At 32.0% G+C, this 19,761-nt stretch overlaps 3 protein-coding genes across 3 annotated transcripts in view; 1 reads left to right on the top strand and 2 right to left on the bottom strand.

Annotated features, from left to right (window-relative positions):
- The window catches only part of LOC136979279 (uncharacterized), a 67,336-nt gene extending 63,630 nt beyond the window's left edge, over positions 1 to 3,706 (bottom strand). The window contains 2 exon segments of the mRNA XM_067275223.1: positions 3,379 to 3,491; positions 3,601 to 3,706. Of these exon segments, the coding sequence (XP_067131324.1) occupies positions 3,379 to 3,469 (91 nt within the window). The 5' untranslated portion in view covers positions 3,470 to 3,491; positions 3,601 to 3,706.
- Positions 3,707 to 4,839: 1,133 nt separating this feature from the next.
- Positions 4,840 to 10,951, top strand: Nup205 (nuclear pore complex protein Nup205). The gene is given in 2 exon segments (XM_067275221.1): positions 4,840 to 5,189; positions 5,191 to 10,951. Coding segments are annotated over 2 exon segments (5,958 nt in total). The 5' UTR covers positions 4,840 to 4,880; the 3' UTR covers positions 10,840 to 10,951.
- An 818-nt stretch (positions 10,952 to 11,769) lies between these two features.
- Positions 11,770 to 16,886, bottom strand: LOC136979276 (protein CEBPZOS). Its single transcript, XM_067275219.1, has 3 exons — positions 16,747 to 16,886; positions 15,107 to 15,151; positions 11,770 to 11,948 (listed from the first exon to the last, which is right to left on the bottom strand). The coding sequence occupies exons 1-3, from the start codon at positions 16,868 to 16,870 to the stop codon at positions 11,851 to 11,853; spliced, it is 267 nt and encodes an 88-aa protein (XP_067131320.1). The 5' UTR covers positions 16,871 to 16,886; the 3' UTR covers positions 11,770 to 11,850.
- Positions 16,887 to 19,761: the final 2,875 nt, after the last annotated feature.

Below are 19,761 nucleotides of genomic sequence, written 5' to 3'. Positions count from 1 at the left end.
ATTTGAAAAGACTTCATCACTTTCACAAGTTTTATGCACATTAAAGACCTTACCATATAATGAACTACATCCATTTGTACGAGTTGTTTATTTGTATATATATCAGATTTTAATAAAAGAACTCAGTTATTATTTTTATTGATCATGTTTGCAATCTGCAGCATTTATTTTTTACCTTGTAGAATCTGTTTTACTGTTTATAAAGAAAATTCAACTACAATAATTTGTAAATAACTGCAAATGCATTTGTATCTTTCTTCACCATTATAACAAAATGATGTTCAGTGAGTACATATATATTTTGGGAGGGAAGACAATTTTCTAGTACAAAGACATTGTTGGATATGTCTCTTCTGTCTCTTAGAGGCCAACCATTAACCCTTTGCCCCCGAAGGTACCGATCGATTGTTACCCTTGCTCGTTTAGCAAAACTTCAAGGGTACCGATTCATCGTTACTTTGGTAATTATTTATTTTTGTAAAATTTATCAACAATAGATGTCAGCACTTCACGGCATCATCTTATCTATCGTCTATTTTATATATTTTTGTCCGGGTGGCGTTTTGTTGACTTAAAAAATTTTAATTAATGCTTTTTTTTCTTAATTAATTGTTTTCCAGTAATTTCATTTTTAGCAAATTCATGCAATAATATTACTACACACTCACTTCGTTTAACCTTAATATCCGGTACTTCTTGATCGTCCCAACGAACGTTTTCGTCCTCTCCGAGGACTGCCTCAGGTTATTCGAACAAAAAAATAAATTAGAGCAGGATTCCAATTTTTTGAATTAATTTCTCGAGGAACTTTCAAACTATTCGAATATAATTTGACTATACGCGTGTGCTATGACGCGTTGCCTTTTTCGTATTCGTCACACACGTAACGCCACGCGTGCGACAGAGTGTTGCCGTCTTTGGTGTTTATGCATTTTCCAGTGCGTCCGGCCCTGTATATTTCTAGGGCCTCTAGGGCCCTGATGTCATCTGTTTGCAATGCTGAGTTTATCAATCTGGCGTTGTTCAGGTCAGCGTGTATTTCTGGATCTGTGGCATAGGTTGATAAGGCGGTGGTACACCGTTGATGGCTTATATCATACCTATGTTCTATAGAAGTACCGAATATTAAGGTTAAACGAAGTGAGTGTGTATTAAGTTAACCGGTATTTAAGTCAAGTAGATGTGGTAATATTACTATCATAAGTTCATTTATGCTATAATAAGTTAACGTGTTATAAATATTCAAGTTGTGGTCTTCAGTTTTGATATTTTACATCTTTTTTTATTTTTTATTTTTATTTTAATCGAAAATATCTGCAAATGTTACATGTATTGCTACTGGTAATCATATGTTTATTACAAAAATATATAATTTCGTTCGATATGAAGTGAATAAAGTATATTAGTTCATTATATTAGTTGATAGCAGAATAAAATAAAATGTCAAATGCACATAAATGTACACATTGTCCCACAAAAATTACTGGCATTTTAAACTTTAAAGGAAAAACTCTTGTAAAATTGACATAATTTGTTCACGTAAAGCTGGACAATGGGAAACCTTTTTTCCCAATTCTTAACAGTTGAATCCACTCTCTGCGATTACACTAATGAGTTTCTCCAAATTGTGATTTCCGAATAATCATCTGTTTTCATATGGGAATGAATTAAAACTTATATCAAGCTCCCGTGTGATTTTGGAATTTCAATCTTAAATTCAATTCAAAACCTTTGCTTTTCCTATTGCTATTCATCTTTACTCCTGACAATACACAACAATGATTGAAATGACCCAGTTAAAATACTTTTGTTTTTAAACAACAGAGGATGAGCATCCAGTAAAAAATGCAAACACGCGGTTCACAAAAATTATTGTAAAAATGCAAAGAATCTTTCACTCACACATATAGGATGCCCTAGGTTTTTGAAGCAGTGAAAAATAAATAAAAACCTCGTCTTATAAGCGAGTAAATACAGTATACAGTAAAACTTCTCTAAGTCAAAATATCTGTAACTCAAATATTTCTTTAACTCAAAGAAAACAAAGCATTGGTAGGTCCTCAATGGAACAGCATAGGGATTCAATGTCTCCAACTTGAATTTCCTTAACTCAAATTTTCTCCAAGTCAAAGGTTTTCATGGTCCCAACACTGATTTACGTTACTTTCAACTTCACCAACTCAAATTATAATATTTATTCTATCCAAAGTGATGCTAATTATCAGATTTCACAAAGTTTTCAGACAGTTAGTTGTATCTACTATCCAATGCTCATTTTCAGACAATATTCCAGTCCAAAGGGAAAGGACTTCTCCCTTTATCTTAACAAGATGTGCCTACAAAACTGTTAGATTCCATTAGTTACATTGAACATTTTGCTGGAAAGTGTTACACAAGCTGTTTAAAACAACAACAAAAACATATCAAAGATTCTTTATACGATGCAAGAGAGATAAAAATAGAAATCTATTCAGAATCGGCATTTTTCACTCTATTCTTCTCTAACTTGAATCGTCTGTAAGTCAAGGTTTTTTCACACTCCTCAGAGCTTCAAGTTAAATAAGTTTTACCATAATTATACACAATGAGGGATCTAGGCATTATCCCTAAGACTTTTTTAGTAATGCTAGTGGCATATGAATTCGTTCTTATAATCCTATTGGTCACATGAATAAACTATCAGAAAACATTTTCAAAACTTTTTAAGTAATTTCTTTAAGTCACAAGGTCCATACATAATTAATGGATGGTCCCTTGTGGATTGATACCCACAAGCTTTTGTTTCAAGTAAATCCTTACTATAACATTTTAAGTACTGTACAATTCCCAAATACATCAGTCAAACAATTTCCTATTTACACATTCAACGTATTCTTACATAAACATCTTCCTAAACCCAATTCATCAGTATAAAGCCACACCTGCTGTATAATATCAGGCTATAATTTTAATTACTGTAATTACAGTAATTAAAATTATATTTGCCAAAAAATAGCCCAATATTACATGGCAGCCTATTATATTAATGTTACCCTAGGTATCGAGATAGCAGCTCGTCTCCGATTCCAGAAAAACAAAAGCAAGGAAACAGTGGGGTCGCATGTTCTAACCTAATCTAACCTATTCTAATAAATTACCATAATTATTAGAATAGGTTAGGTTAAAATGTGCATCCCCAGTTTTCTTTCTTCTGATTGCTGGGATTGGAGACGAGCCGCCATCTCAATACCTAGGGTAACATTAACCGGCAGCAGTGTGACTTTATACAATGCATTCTTCAAAATCTGCATATAAAGTTATGGAACTTATCACATTTATATTCAATCAATAAATATATAATTAATATAACATGTAATAGTTAATTTAAATTATACTTACTTTTTTCACATGCAGAAGTTATTGATCTGACAATATCTGTTCTTCCATTAGCTACAGCTGTCGATAAAGAATCCAAAAGTTGTTTATTCATAATACAGAAAATTTCCCTCTACCTAGAAAAATCAATCTGTCAAAATATGAAAGAATAGACTTTAATTATACTTTGAATAACAGAAATAATTTTAGCACGTAAAAACATGTCTGGAGATTGTTTATCGTTACCTTTTCGTTATTAAATAAACGAAGAAGTCATTCCAACGTGACAATGATGTTTACATCTATAAAAACTAAAATTCAACAAACGTCATGCCTCCAGCTACATACACGAAAAGAAAAAGTAAGTGCTTCAGTGCCACCTAACGTTCAAAAAATTTCGTTTATAATTTAATTAAAATTTTAAAAAATTTGCCAATAAAAAACAAATTTATAGTTTTAATTATAGATTTTTTAATTTTGAATTTTATAAAAATAAATAATAAAACATGAAAATAATTTGCTATAAAAATTTTAATTTTAATATAACGTAAATCAACGTGGCAACCTACCGCTCTGGGGGACCGGGATCGAATCCGGACGGGGTCGAAAAATCCCCAGGAATTTTTCGACCCGTCCCAGAACCCCAGAACGTAGGCTCGGTTAACCGGCCATCCATAATGCGCTTGCTAAAAGAGGCCCTCTTAGTGCCCAAAGGACGGAAAGAGTTAAAAATAATTAATAATAACTTCTAAGGGCTCAATAACATAGGGAATATTACTAGCTACTTGATCGCTGGCAAGTAACTAGTAAACTTCGCGAGTTTACACAAACAGCGATTACTAATTAGACAGAGAGTAAACTTGCGATGGAGTAGCGACAAAAGTAGCCCTGTCCTCAACTTTACTCGCTCGGATAAATCGTCAAACGAATTTGTTAGCAAAATAATTACGTTGAGCAAATTTAATAGCAGCGAGTGGCTGTTAAACTTGCCCACAGTAATGATACTGTAAAATTTTTATAACATTACACTGAAGACCTAATACATTTAAATGATTGACGCGAAACACAGCGCATTAGTAATAATAAACAAGAATGTTTTAACATTAATGATCGACAAAGCAGCAGAGGCGCCTGCCTGACGCTTTGCAAAGTATTATAATTAATCCAATTCGGCTCAGAAATTTCATGAATAGTTTGACTCGAATAGTTTACAATATTGTGGGTCTAATATACACGGAAAAGCTCTTTTTATCGTCATGAGCAGAAAGAGTTTATAAAAAAAACTAATTTAAAAAAAGTAATTATATTAAAACATATTTTTAAAAAATTGATATTAATTTATTAAAATTAATAAATATTTTCACATTTTTAATTAAATATTTTAACAAAATTTTAAAATAATTTTTAACAGTTGGCAACGTGTTTAATATTATTAGTCACGTGTATACGGTAGCCAATCGGAATGTTACTTCGGTTTCGTCCGGCGTAGCGAACGAATTTTCGTGTTTAGGCGGCGAATTTCCAACATGGAGGCGAACGAGTCAGTTGTTAATTTCGGTAACTGTGACTTATGGTCACCTTTTAAAGATCTTTATGCTGTAATAGATGCGGCTTTGAACAAGAAAGATTTAGAAGCGTTGCCAGACTTGGAAGCCGCTTTACGAAAGCACAAACCTAACTTTATTTCTTTATTTAAGAATCCTTCCAAAAATGCAGTTTCTAGAGAAGCTGTTAAGAAGTCTTCCACCGAAGGAATACGCGTCTTGGGACAGACTGGACTTCAGATTTTACATCAGAGTTTGGTAGATGAAAGTCTGATCATCAGTGATATTGTTTGACTTAAATGAACTCAATGCATTGGAATTATTGGTTGCAGGTCAGCTACAACAACCCCACTTTCCGGGAATGACTCGAGGACTGGTTGCCGTTCTGCTCTACTACGATGGGAGGAGAACCCTCGTCAGTTCCCTTCGCGCGTTGATTAACGCTCGGAGGGGGCGCACTTGGACTTATGGACTGAATAGCGAACTTACTGCCATGATTACGAGATACACCGATCAGTTGAAGGAAGAGAACGTGGTGACAAAGGTGATCGATTTGATTAAGCAAATAGATTTACCTAACGAGTTGCATCTGTTGCAGAAAAATAGAGCGTTGGGAGGACCGCGATATAGAAAACAAGTCGTGGATTTAATCCAGGAAATTAGGCAGACTTTGGCAGATATCGTTTTCGGTTGGTCGTGTCAGGGTCAGCTGTCTAATAACGAAACCTTGTATCTGTTGGATTATATCTCGAAACAGTCTTGCAGTGCGGACGGCTCTCTAGATAACGTTACGTTGACACTTTTGATATCTTTACTTAATGTGATCGACGTAAGCGTTCTGCAGACCTGTGAAGATGGCGATGAAGTCGTGCAGTTGTTGCACGTCGTAGCCGATCGTGAAATTATACCTTCTTTGCATAAAGAACTGTTTGCGTCGGAAAGGAATTGGCAGACTCCGAAATTGAAAACGATTGTACAGTTTGCTTGGGCTGTTATGTTACGTACTTTGTTGCAGTTTCCTCTTCCGTCTCTCATGGAAGAATTTAATCAATTTATGGAACAAGATGAGAAAACAATAGATATTGCCATTGAAGATAATGCATTTGAATCATTACTCCATTTAGTAGTAGCTAGCAGTATGTTTCATCACGAAGAATTTTTTGTAAAACGTATTCATACATTAATTACAGATTTTATAGTTTTAATGCCACTTAAAGTAAAAGAATTGAGAAATAGAGGTGATGATGCAGCACGGATTATATTAGCTCATATGCAGGAAGGCATTTTACCACCGCCCAATCTTTCTCATCATCTAGAACATTTGATGCAACTAATCACTCATTTATACAAAGATGATCCTTTGAATTTGGAATTAGCTTTAGATTATTGGTGTCCTACTGAAGTTCCAACTGATCAGTCGTATTCATACAGACCACCCCAAAGACAAGTCTCTCTTTACAAGTTTATCAGACAGTCGGGAGATATGTTGCCTGCACCTTTATTCGTACCTTATGTTGATATGCTTGCAGGTCTTTCTGGATCAAAATTGTGTGCCCATCACTGTTACATGCTGTTAAAATTAAATGGAAAAAATTCAACTGGACAGTGTAGTATTGTTTCGTGGGACCATATATTTGCATCACTTAATCGTTACTATACAAGTTTAAGAGTAGAGTTGCCGCCTGCTTCTAACCAGTATACTTATCGTCAGCATTCTGCAATGAGAGGAATTACTCCAGAAGAGGTAGAAGGATTAATTTCAGCATTACGATTAATTGAAACTGTCGTATCAAATGATGAAATGGCACGAATTTCTTTGTGTGATGTTCCACAATATATGCCATTAACAGTTCTTTTAGGAGTAGTTGGATGTAGTGTGCCCCCTGAATTAAAAGCAGCTTTATTAAAAACATTGTCAGCATTTGCTCTATCTGCAAACATTGCATCAAATCTATGGCAATCTTTAGAATCATTTCAAATTATTCCAACTATAAAAACTACTTCAGTTTATCAACCAAGTGGAATTCATATAGAATTAGAAGAAGTAGAAGCAAGAAATGAAGAATTTCCAATTACAAGAGCAATGCTTAAGTTGTTAAATGTGCTTTTTGATCATCCTTTGCCATCTGCTTTAGGTTCAGGTCAACGTACTCCGGGTTTTGCTCCTTACCTTGAATATATTATTGATCTCGTATTTCTTCGTTTTAGCACCAGAGCATATAGAAGAGAAGAAGAAAAGTGGGAAATTGCAAAACTGTGCTTGCAAATATTTGTAAAATTACTTCAAGATAATGATATCAAATCAGATATTCGAAATAGCATGCTAAATGATATGTCAAGTTCAGGAATGATGCCTTCTGTGCCACTAGATTACATTCTTATGACCCAGTTATTAAGAGAGAGTGGTCTGTTAAGAACTATAATGTATATTCTGGATGAAGGATCTTGTATTTTGAGTTCATACATGACAACTCAAGGCCAAAAGCAACTAGAAATGTGCACTTTGTTATGTTTGATACTTCTTCAGAAAGCTCTCATTCACCAACCATTATTTCTTCAACAAGTGAGAGAAGGAAATAATTCTATTATTGTTTCTAATCTGGATCAGTTATTAATGGGTATTAATCCGAGACATGGGTGTGCAGATTATTTAGTAATTGTAGCAAAATTTGTTGGATATAATGCTTTTTTGCCTAAACATGCTCTTGCTGCAGTTCGTATTTTAAGACACATATGCTCTAATAATGGAGTGGCACAACATCTCGCCACAGCTTTTGCTACTGATGAAAATGAAAGTAAAACATTGTTACATGGATTTGTTGAATGCTTAGACACAAATGTCTTAGAAGAAATTGATGAAAATAAAGAAGAAAAAGACTGGTCTTCAGCTAATTTTTACAATGCTATTTGTCAAGAGCTTCTTAATTTACTTCTAACATGTTTAAAACACCCAACTCCTAACATAGCTCATTTTCTGCTTGGTTTTCAACCAAAACATGCGATGTCAGAAATAACTCTACAGGATCCTGGTGTTTTGGGGTCACCTCGTACTTGCCTACATGCTGTGTTATCAATGTTGGATAGAGGCATTGATTTATATAATTATCCAACTTGCGTTAATGAATTTCCTCATGTAGCAGAGCTAGCTTTCCAATTAATTTATGTTCTTAGCAGAAATAAAGATACATCAGGTCCAACCTTAAGATATTTACGAACAACATATGATTTTCTTTATCATCATCTCCAATTCCTACCATACAAAATTAAGAAAAATAATATAAAAACTTTGGCTTGCCAGTCCTGGTTACTTAAAACAGTTGCAACAGAGTTGAGAGTTACAGCAGCTCACAATCAAAGGTCACACGTACAGCGACTTTTAAATATTTTGCTTAATGATTCTTTTAGATCAACTAATGGTGTTGATATTGCAGAAGCTTCTGCAACTCCTAGTTCTATGTTTGTGTCTGTTGTAACTTCTATTTCTGAACCAATACGTAGAAAATTAATGCAAATATTAGATAAGTTAGAATTCATACAAAACTGGCCGCCGCCACCCGAATGGGAGTATTTTGACATGATTGAAATTGAACGTTTATTCAAAGCAAATGAATTGGATAAAAAAGATGGTTTCTCCCAAATTAATGTCAAAAATATTCAAAAACAGCTTTCAGAAGAGTTGATTAGTCTACAAGGTATATCTGCAGTTGGTCAACGATCTGTGATTTCTCAAGAGGTTCAAAGCATTATTCATTATGCTAAATTAATAAATAATGTTAAAGAGAAAAAATATATTAAAAGTCAAGCTTTTGAAGCATGGCATTTAGTAACAGAAATTGTTTTAACAGTTTGTCCATTAGATATGCTGGAATTAGAACAAAAGCATCAAGTTATCTTAGAAATTGCACAAGAATTATTACAAAGAATATTAATTGATGACACTTTGCCTGAAATCACTGCTTCAGCATCAGGTGTAATGTTAATGCTGATGACAACACTTCATCATAATTTGAATCCAAATATTGTTGCAGCTGAAACGAGTTCTGTTCAAGTTTCCCAAATGGATATAAGTAACATTAGTCTTCCTACTCCAGCTCAGTATACTGCACTCGTCATAATATTAAAACGTATCACCGAATGTTTGTTGCGAACAGGTGGAGGGAATCAGAGGGTGAGAATTAATTATTACGGTGCATTACTTAATCTTCTTGGAACCGTAAATCATTCTTCTAATACTAATTTGATGAGAACTCAAGGAGAAGTAGAGGTTCTGGGACAGGAATCCGAGTCTGAAAAAATGAGCCGAGAATATACGGAAGCCATTTTAGAGTTTGGTGAAACCATAATGGAAATTGTTTGTAGGGATGCTTGTAGTGGTCATGACATTACAAAAATGCTTGCTTTATCTTTATTAGACATGGCTATATTTTTGGATCACCAGCATCGATGGTTAAATTTCTTGATATCCAGAGGATACTTGCGTCATTTCATTGATAGCTTACTGAAAGATGATAAAGAATTACAAAATATTTTGACTAAAGGTTCAAATTCACTAAGAAGTGTGTATGTTTTTGAATCAAAGCTATCCTTGTTTACAAGAATTGGCAATTCTCCCATTGGTGCTCAAGCACTTTTGAGAAACGGCATTATGGAGAGGTTAACAGAATGCGGTTGCTTAGATTTAAGACCAGAAATATACAGAGATTTTCACTTAAAAGAAAATATTGAGAAAAATACTTGGTTACTACCAAATTTATTTCAGTGCTACCAACAAATAATAATCCCAGCTTTGAGAGTTATATTAAGTATGATGACATCAACAAGTCCAAAACATCTGCAAGGTGAACAACAGTTGCTGAATTTTATATTAGCTCATAGCGGAATATTTTCAGATATTCTCAGAGATCGTTCGGCACTAAAAAGACTCGATTCGTTAGCCGAACTTTCTTTAGTTACTGCAGTTTTATCAAGAGCAACACTAAATGAATCTAGTGAAGTTCCTGACGTTACTCATATTGAAACTAGAGGTCAAATTGCATTGTTGAGACATCAGTTACTTGCCTTATTACCTGTTTTAATTTCACATAATTGGGATTCGTATCAATTTGTAGTGCTTTTAGATGATTCAGTTGATAATGTTATGCTGAAAGTTAAAATACTTGAGCTGGTTTCTAATGTGTTAAGTAGCTGTAGAATGGTGGTAGCATCTTCTGGTCATGGAATTATGTCTAGAATTCTCTTTACGCCCAATCTTTCAGAATCATTAAATTCAGAAAAAAGTCACACTTCTGATACACACATGCAAAGTGTGCCTACTAGTCGTCATCCACCTGGAATTGGTATGTTAATTCTATTGTTGCGGCAGTGTACTTTGCAACTCCAAGTAGCAGTAAATGCACAAAAGAATTTTCAGCAAAGAATAGAAGGCTTGCCGAATTTGGGTTTCGAGAAAATGTCGGAAAATTTACCATCAGGAATCAAAACAAATCCTTTCGTTCCACATAGAAAAGAAATGGTTTATCAGACGTTAAATAAACTCATTTTTCTGTATAGCCAAATGGCAAATATATTACGTTACATTATTGAAGTATCAGTGTATTTGTTATGGCACCACCTGCACTTTTTTCTCCAGACTTACATGGGAGAGGATTTAATTTACAGTAAACAGATTACACAACCTAAGGCTATTCGTAAATTACAAGCTGTCCAAGAATCAACTAAAGAAATACCAAGTTACATTCATCCCAAGTCACAAGTAACAGAAGATTGGTTAACCCAATCTGACGTTAAACATTTAAAAGCCGACATTTCAAATGTAATGAATGATTATTTCTTTAACGAATTACAGTCCATCGAACAATATTTTCAAGAAGACTCTAAACGTATTGGATTTTTTGAAGCACTTGTGTGTCGTTTGAAACGTCTAGTTCAGCAATGTACGTAATTTTTTGTATTTTTATCATTTTAATTACGTTGTTCAGTTTTTTCAATTAAAACAACATGTACTTTGTTAGAATTTGTATGTTATCATCAAATAAATGAAAAATGGTTCTTTATTTTATTGTAATACATTGATCGAATACAGTAAGTTTATTATAATAAACAACTTAGACCTGCCATAAAATTTAGCAATGCTAATTGAAAATATCTTCTTTTAGGTCACCACAATTAACCAAAAACATATAATTTCAATCTATAAAGATGAAATTATTGGCTTTTTTTTTATCCTGAAGGCTTTAAAAATGTTTTTATTTCTATTATGGATTTGATTAGGCCCACATTGAGAATGAGGGACAGGAACAACATTCAGATCAAATTACTCAGAAATAATTTTACTATATTTTAAAAGATGCTCTTATTGGTCATGTTTTTTGAGATTGGTGTAGCCCTTGCTATATGCATCACTACAGTGCATTTACACACAAATTATGATGAATGCAACCAAATGTAGAATTTAATCAGATTTTGGATGGGGCTAGCTCCTAAAACAACATTAAAATGCACTGGAAAATAGATTTAAGTCAAGAAATCACACCTGTACAATCACGAACCTATCAAAAACTCATGACCTTCATTTTCTCATATTCTTTGCGAATACAGACGATTAAGATAAACAAACGCTATGGCTCCACACCATTATGATCTCGTGGACATCCTTTTAGTGATAAAGTATGTTATTGTTCTCAAATGAGACGGTAACCTCAGACTTTAGTAGTGCCTTGCTGAAAATGGTCACCAGTTCAAACAAGTTATAATGAAATTCAAACCTATAATCTGCATTTCCTTCTCTAATCTAATAAACTAATAAGTAAAAATAAAAAAATTATTGTGTTGGACTTGGTTTATGTGTAATTAATTATTAAATGAAAACAAGTATACTTTAAACATTTTATTTACTGCATAAATCTGTACAGTTGCATTTAATAATTTTTCTGTTTTTCTAATTTATAAAAAATTAATTGGAGGAAGTCTTTTTGTCTTCTATTCCCCACATCTGAAGATCTAACTCTCTTGTTTTTGTATCACCAAAGAATTCTCCTAATTTGTAAAATCCTAAATAAAAAATTGAGGGGTGAAATGGCAAAATTCATAAATAAAATGTTAAAAAAATTAAATTTATGCATTGATAAATCATTTGTTTATAATATACTGTATTTCCTGTCTTTTAAGATACACGATTTTGTGCATTTTTACTTCTTTGAAACAGATACGTCTTAAAATTGAATGTCCAAAATAACAATCCAATTATTGTAAGTAGACCACATGCACCAATAATGGATATTTTCAGCAATCAGATTAGTTTAAGCAAGCTTTGCTAACAACTAGAGCTATGAAACTACTGACTTCAACTACATAATGTTTTATAAAACTAATATATATTAATGTTGATAAATGGTAGCTTAAGACATTTTATTGCCACCACGTGAATCATTATGCTATTTTTTAGACAATTTACATTTAAATGAAGATGATGTAGAGTCATATATACAATTTTTTACCAACTCTAACTATATCCAATGTTGCTTCTGACTCTGTTTAACCATGCTGGTAATAAGTATTTAATTTAAACTCCTTTTTAACATTTAAAATGCCTTCGAGGTAATGTGTTGCATGTTAAAAAAGTTATTGTATGTGCAGAAATATAAGAAAACAGTTGTCAAGCATTAGCTATTTAATGGCATTTGGCTGTTTTCTATTTTGTTAACAATACTTAATAAAATTGGTTATTTAAAAATTTCTCCATAAAAATCTTAAAATTCAGTTTCAAAATCTTGGTGTATAATACAGTACAGTATGACAATACACATACAAAACCTTTACATTCCAAATCTAATACAGCAGGGATGGGCAACCTTTTTCTACGTAAGAGCCGCATTTCAAAACTTTTGAACAGACGCGGGCCGCACACGAGAAAAGAGGGAGAAACTGTCGGTAAATCACAATTCTTTATTCATATATAATTATAAATTAGCATATGTATACTTAATATTGCTTCTGGCACCGATTTAAACGTAATATATCGGAAATATTTGGTTAAATATTAGTCACCGCTAGTTTTAAATTAGTTTCGATGTGTCTGTTAGCCGGTTTCTTGTTTTAATTTTTACTAAATTCATTGCAAAAAAACTTTTCACGAATATAAGTTGTAGAAAATAACGTTTGAATTTTTGTTGAATATATCATATTGGGAAAATGATATATTTGGGAAATTGGAATTCTTGGAAAATTGGGAAATTGATATATTTATTCATATTTTATGCCATGCGGGCCGCAAAAAATATTACTGCGAGCAACATGCGGCCCGAGGGCCATGGGTTGCCCATCCCTGTAATACAGTATTGCCATCTAATAAAAACGGTAAAAAATTGCTTGGAATTTTACATTGGTTAAAGCTATCTTAAAACATTTTAAATAACAAAAAACAGTAAAACCCAGACTTTTGAATAAGCTATTTTTAAACAGTTTCAAGGTATCTCTACTCTGCCTTTCAGAATACATTGTTTTTTATTGTGAAGATATAGCTAAATTGTTTCAAAAACATTAATTAATTAAAACTTTGACTTCTAAAAGGAACTAAATTTTATAAATTTAAACTACTATTGTTAATTATAGATATTTTGGATTAAACCCAATCAATTTATATTCTTGTATAATAGCTGCCAAATTATTTCACATATATTTTTTGTTTAAAATAATAACAATTTCAAACTAACCAATTGAATTCTTTTTTTATCTTGGCTTTATAATGCAGCAGCTTCTCCTCAGAGTTAATTTTCTTCTATCACAGCTCCTAAATTGATTTATTTTTTTTTTTAATTCAGGAGCTATAATAGAAGCTAATTGAATTCTGTGCACTAAAATGGCCTTTCGTTCCATAGTCATTACAAATTTGGCTGCATGGTGGAACAGCACATGATAAATTCAGATCAACCTAGCTATGAAAATTTTGAAATCAATCCAGACTCAAACCTTGAATCCAGGAGTGAAAAATTAGAGACTATCTCAACCATTCTGGCATCAAACCAACTTTAAGAAACCAAAGTTGCTGAAATTTAAAATGTTTCAGACTATTTTACTTTCAATCATCATAATGGAAAATATGGTTCTCAAACGGGACCTGTGATCAGTGGCGTAGCTAGCATGGGTGACACCTGGGGCGGATATCGTGGTGTCATCCTTCTTAACTCTTTTATAAAACACTATCAGATTATTGAATTGTAATATCTCCGCACTCAAGCAAACTTGAATGTTGTATCGAATAAGCGATGTCAACGCATAGGTTTATATTGAGTAGCATGAGTTCGTTGACCTTTTTTTTTTTTCTAGGCATTGGTTTTTGAGCCAATCGAACTTTCCATAACTTAATGTTAAAGCACGTCATCAGGGTTTATTTTGCAACTTACTTTTCCACATTCAGGTGTCACTCCTACACACACCAGGTGTCACCCCTGAACGGGCGATACCCGGGGCAGACCGCCCCCAACGCCCCCCTCAGTACGCCTCTGCCCGTGACCCATAGTTGTGTCCCACATTGCGGCACACATTAGTAATGAGTAAACACATATATAATACTTTATACTTGTGATTAATAGCCAAGACCTTTAAACATCATGGTAATGGAAATTGATATATGTGCAATAGAAACATAGGATTTTGGTGCAGCGAGCTCAAGTTAAAAAGTGGGGACAGTCACTAGTCTCAATTTCCTCCACAGTCTGACATTCTTTGGGTTCTCTCAAACAGTAGATAACAGGTGTGACAAATGTCTCCACTTTAGATTCAATATAACCAGCCTTTTTCCAGGTATCTGAATCATTGGTTTGAAATGTAATCAAAGGTACAGTACCATGTACCATCTATGTTTCTTGTTTCTTTATTTAATGGCCTGCAAAATTTGATTTTACATTTATGCTTATTTATTCGTGTTCTATGTGTACAAAATTTTATGAAAATTGGCCACTGGCAAAACTGGAGGTTTCCTTGTAAGAAAAGTAAGATTAGTGTAATTTTATGAAAATTTTGGAAAGGTGAAAAAATTTTCTATGAAAAAGCAGATAGCTTTTTAAATAGTTTGAAAAACCACTAATCAATACTATTAAAGAACTTATTAATGTATAAAATAAGTATTTTAAATCTAATTGTTAATACAAATTTCAATAAAATGTCATTGAAAGTACTGATAATTCAACTTTGAAATAGTTTTTACTTACCATCTAAAATTGTGTAATTTTGGTCATACATTTTACGCCTGAATTCTAAAATAATAAAAAATAGCATTTAGTACATCTAATTTTAATTGTTGATTTTTTTATATTTTAGACTATATTAACATAAAAATTACTTTAAGACAAAATTATTAAAAAGAATTACTGGTATCCAAACTGAGTTTAATTCTTCAGATACTCTACATTATTTTATAATTTTAGTTAAGCATAATACTTTCAGTAAAAGAATAAACCATGATTTAATAAACTTAAATACCAGGTGACTGTAATTAAAATACTCTATTCAACACTGTCTGATGAATATTCGGCAGTGTGATTGCATCCAAATTTAACAAATTATGATACAATTCTGTATAGAAATGTGTTAGGCATGTCCTAAAATGTCATCACAGTAAATCTACTATGATGAGATTTGGTTGCATCTGAATGGTTAAATATCTTTAAAAACAGCATTGAATACTGGTACCTTAATTATGATCCTCTGGTATATGATTGAAGTAAGATTCAGATCTGTAATCTTACAAGTTAGGAACAATTGTGTTAAAAACAATAGACAGTCTGACTTAAGATACAGACTGTCATCTTACAGTAGAAAATGTTAAGATAAAAATAATAATTCACTGACTGAATGTAGTTGATTTTCAATTTGATAGACTAATTTAATGGCTTTTGGAACCAACCAATCAAAAATTAGTGGAATCCCAAAACACATGATAAGATTTTCATAAGAGTTAGTTCTAGTGTTGCCACCTTTACAAAATCGCTAATTCGGACGGCAGGTTTGTCCGAACAGAAGTTCCTGACGCATGTGCAATGTCATTTTACAATGCAAAGAATAACATGCATGCCGGTTCTAAATCAGTTACAGTTAGGGACTAGGGACTTGCATAGGAGTAACCTAAATTAAGGAAGAAAGAACAGATAATTTAGCTCCATAGAAAACGTGTATGGACGTACAAGCAAAAAAGAAAAAAAAAGGTCAAGAGGCAGGTTGCGCGTCACACGTCTGCATAAACAGAGTAACATGGAGGAATGGCAGACAAGTTTCAGTGAGTGTGAGGTCTTTCGCTGTTCAAATGGTGTAAATTTATAAAAATATTTGCAAGAACTTTGTTTCATCATAATTTCACAATTTCTACGAAATTCCCAGACAAAATTAATAGTTCACCCGGACAGTGAGTCAATTCCCGGACTGTCCGGGTGAAAACCGGACGGGTGGTAACACTAGTTAGTTCTGTCTTGGTGTGAGCCCATCTTCCTATTCTTGCCTTCAATCTACTACTACTCTTGTAAAAATGTGATCAAGTGAACCTGAATAGCCACTTAATTATTCTAAGTTTCAATAAATCTTTACAGTAGTACATTCCAATCTCTCCACCATTCAAGATAAATATAGCATTTTAACATTTACTTTGAGCCATGCGTACGAGGTTTGAAATATAGAAATGAATGTAAAATAGTTGTGTGTACATAGATTTATTATTTAGATGTCCCATAGAAATTACAAACCATCCACAATTATGGACACTCTATCCCTCTATTAGTTTGTTGAGTAGAAAAATGATGTACACTAATTTAGAATAATGAAACAATTACAAATTATAAGTAATTTTATAAATACATACCACTAGAAGTGTTCATTTTATGATAATAATAAAATGACACAGCAAAAAATCCAACTTCAATAGCTACCAGACCTTTGAACAAGGTTCCAATATAACTATTTCTTTTGATAAATTTCTGAAGCATTATACAATCCTGTTAAAATATTTTAATTTTCATATAATTAATGCAACATTTTTAATATGAGATTCAATATAAACATGTAGAAAAATTATTTTTTAGAACTTAATTTCAGAAGAAAAAAATTTCAGATACTTTCATCACATTATAATTAATAACTTAATGAGAAAACAAGAACAAAACTGTGTAAATATTCTACTAATGAATATAGAAACAAAAATAAAAACTATGAATAAATTCTATTGTTGTTAATCTATATCAAAACTTATTTTGTAAAAATTATTGGATAAAAATATAAGAAGTATCATTAAAAACAGAACAAAAACAGTACACATCTGAACCTTAAAAGAGATATTTTTATGCAAACACGAATGTTTTTGATCTGCACAGAAGATCTTCAGGTTAAAATGTTTTCAAATGGAATGCAGAAATGGAACATTCTTAAGATCATTCGAAAAAACATATAAACAAGAATATTCTGGAATTTCTTCTAAGGTTCAGATGTGTACTGTTTTTATGTTAATATATTCCAGGCTTACAGTGTTGGAGCTATAGTTAAGCTATGCTGGCTAATTTATATAAAAACAGGATAAAATCAGATATAAAACAACACTGCCAATTGGCAGTTTTGTTTCATATCTAATTTTTGGACATCATTCAATAAGATAATTGCTCTGGCATTAAATGATCCAAGTTCAAATTTAATTCAGATTCTCCTGATTTTTTGGTAATAATTCTAATTGGATCATCATTCCTCTATCCTTCTATATGTTGGTTAACTCTATTAAATGGTTAGACTTATCTACGATAGGTAAATTGAGATAGATATGCAATAATTTGTATATTGTTGTCAGTGTTCTTCAGATAATGTAAATAATTTATCAGTCTACTGTTGTGAAGGTTCCAGATTCTAATTCAATCTGGACTTTATAATTTATTGCATAATAATTTGTGTTGGAGCATTATTTTCTATAACTTATGGTATACAGAATGCCACCAGAGTAATCCAGCTCACCATAATGGCAAACTCTATTGTAGTTCTGGTTTGCACAAAATGGGCAAAAATGAAGTCCATAGAGCTCAATTTATACAGGTTGGTTCAGTTAAAGATGCATATAAATCAAAACTATGTAAATTATGACTAATATTTATGTAGGAAATACAAAATATTGGAACCAATATCCCTATTTTCTATACAAATGCTAGACTTGGTTTACATATTTTCAATTTACATGAACCTTTCATAGAAAAAAGAATCTACTATATAAATTCAGGGTTAGCTATATATTTATTTTAATAATAAAATGACAGAAAAATGAATATTATTTTTATTAGATATGACTATGAGTTTTTTATTAATATAATTCACATGAGGATTTTCAGTATGTTTTTATTTATATTAAAAGAAATTCAATAGTTTTTTTTTTAGAAATCAAAATGTTTAATTACATCAAAATGTTTTTAAGTTCCTTATAACTTAGAATTTTTGAGGATGTTTAAGATAAATCATAACTAAACTTTACCTATCCAATGAAAAAAAATCATTATTTTCCACTTTATTGGAGATTAAGAGCATATTCCTTAATTTCAAAATACTTTTCTCCCTTTTGATTCATTGTCAAAGCTAGAATTACAGAAGAAACATGGTAAAAATCAAAGATAACTGCTAATTGATTTTTATAGCATCTTCTGTAACTCTAAGCTGAACAGCTAGAAAAGTGCTTGTGAATTAAAGAAAAATATTCATGAGGTCTCCAATAAAACAGGACAAAGTAATAACAATGTAAAACATGTAAACAGATAATAAAAATATCTTCTTTACTCGCCATGTCCAACCACCAGGTTATTATGTTTTTACGTTGTTATTACTGTATTTTCGCCAGCCCTATTTTACAAAGAAATCTTATATTTTTAATTGTGAAGGGATTGTCACCTGTGGACGTTTTAGACTGTTTTACATAATTTGGCAGAGGCGTAGCCTCTAAAGAAAGGTCATCTCTGCCGTGGAGAATAGTTTGTTCCTGGTGATTGGACATGGCGAGTAAAGATATTTTTATTATTTGTTTACGTGTTTTATGTTGTTATTACTGTATTTCCACCAGCCATATTTTACATAGGACAAAGTAATATTTGAGAAACTTTCTTAAAAACTGTGGTTATAATCAATTAAGGGAATTCCTCAATTATTAAGAGAAGCTCCTCAAATGTAAATCCAAGTTAAAATTGTTTTTGTTAGGTCTGCTCTGAGAAAATTGAAATAAGATCATACACCAGACTGACAGAGAGCTGGCATATAATAATTATTTAGAGAAATAATTAGAATAGTTTGTTCCTGGTGATTGGACATGGCGAGTAAAGATATTTTTATTATTTGTTTACATGTTTTATGTTGTTATTACTGTATTTCCACCAGCCATATTTTACATAGGACAAAGTAATATTTGAGAAACTTCCCTTAAAAACTGTGGTTATGTTGTTAAAAAGTTTTTGTAATATTTAGAGAAATAACAAAATGATCTGTCAGAGATTCATGAATGATTCTATGCTAATTATTCAAATTTACACATGTTAAATCTTTAATAAGACAGAATCCATATAATTTTGGATATGTAAACTCATGCTGTGGTTTATTGTATGTTTGTAATTTTTAGACTTGTTTCAATTATTATTTTCATATCAAAATTAATTAAAACACGTGGTTTTAAAGTTTTCTTTTAATTACAATTAACAGTAGCATACGCACTTATAACAATATTGCAAACAAATCTACCTGTCACCCTCTAGCGGCTGTAGTCTATAACTTCGAAGTTTTATTTTATATAATATATATAATTATATATATATATAAATAATATGTATATATAATATAATAATGTACCGGTACCTCTACCAAAAAG

Source organism: Centruroides vittatus, unplaced genomic scaffold (assembly GCF_030686945.1).
Source record: "Centruroides vittatus isolate TY-2023 unplaced genomic scaffold, ASM3068694v2 contig_601, whole genome shotgun sequence".
Lineage (NCBI taxonomy): Eukaryota > Metazoa > Arthropoda > Arachnida > Scorpiones > Buthidae > Centruroides > Centruroides vittatus.
This window is presented reverse-complemented; position numbering and strand designations above follow the sequence as displayed.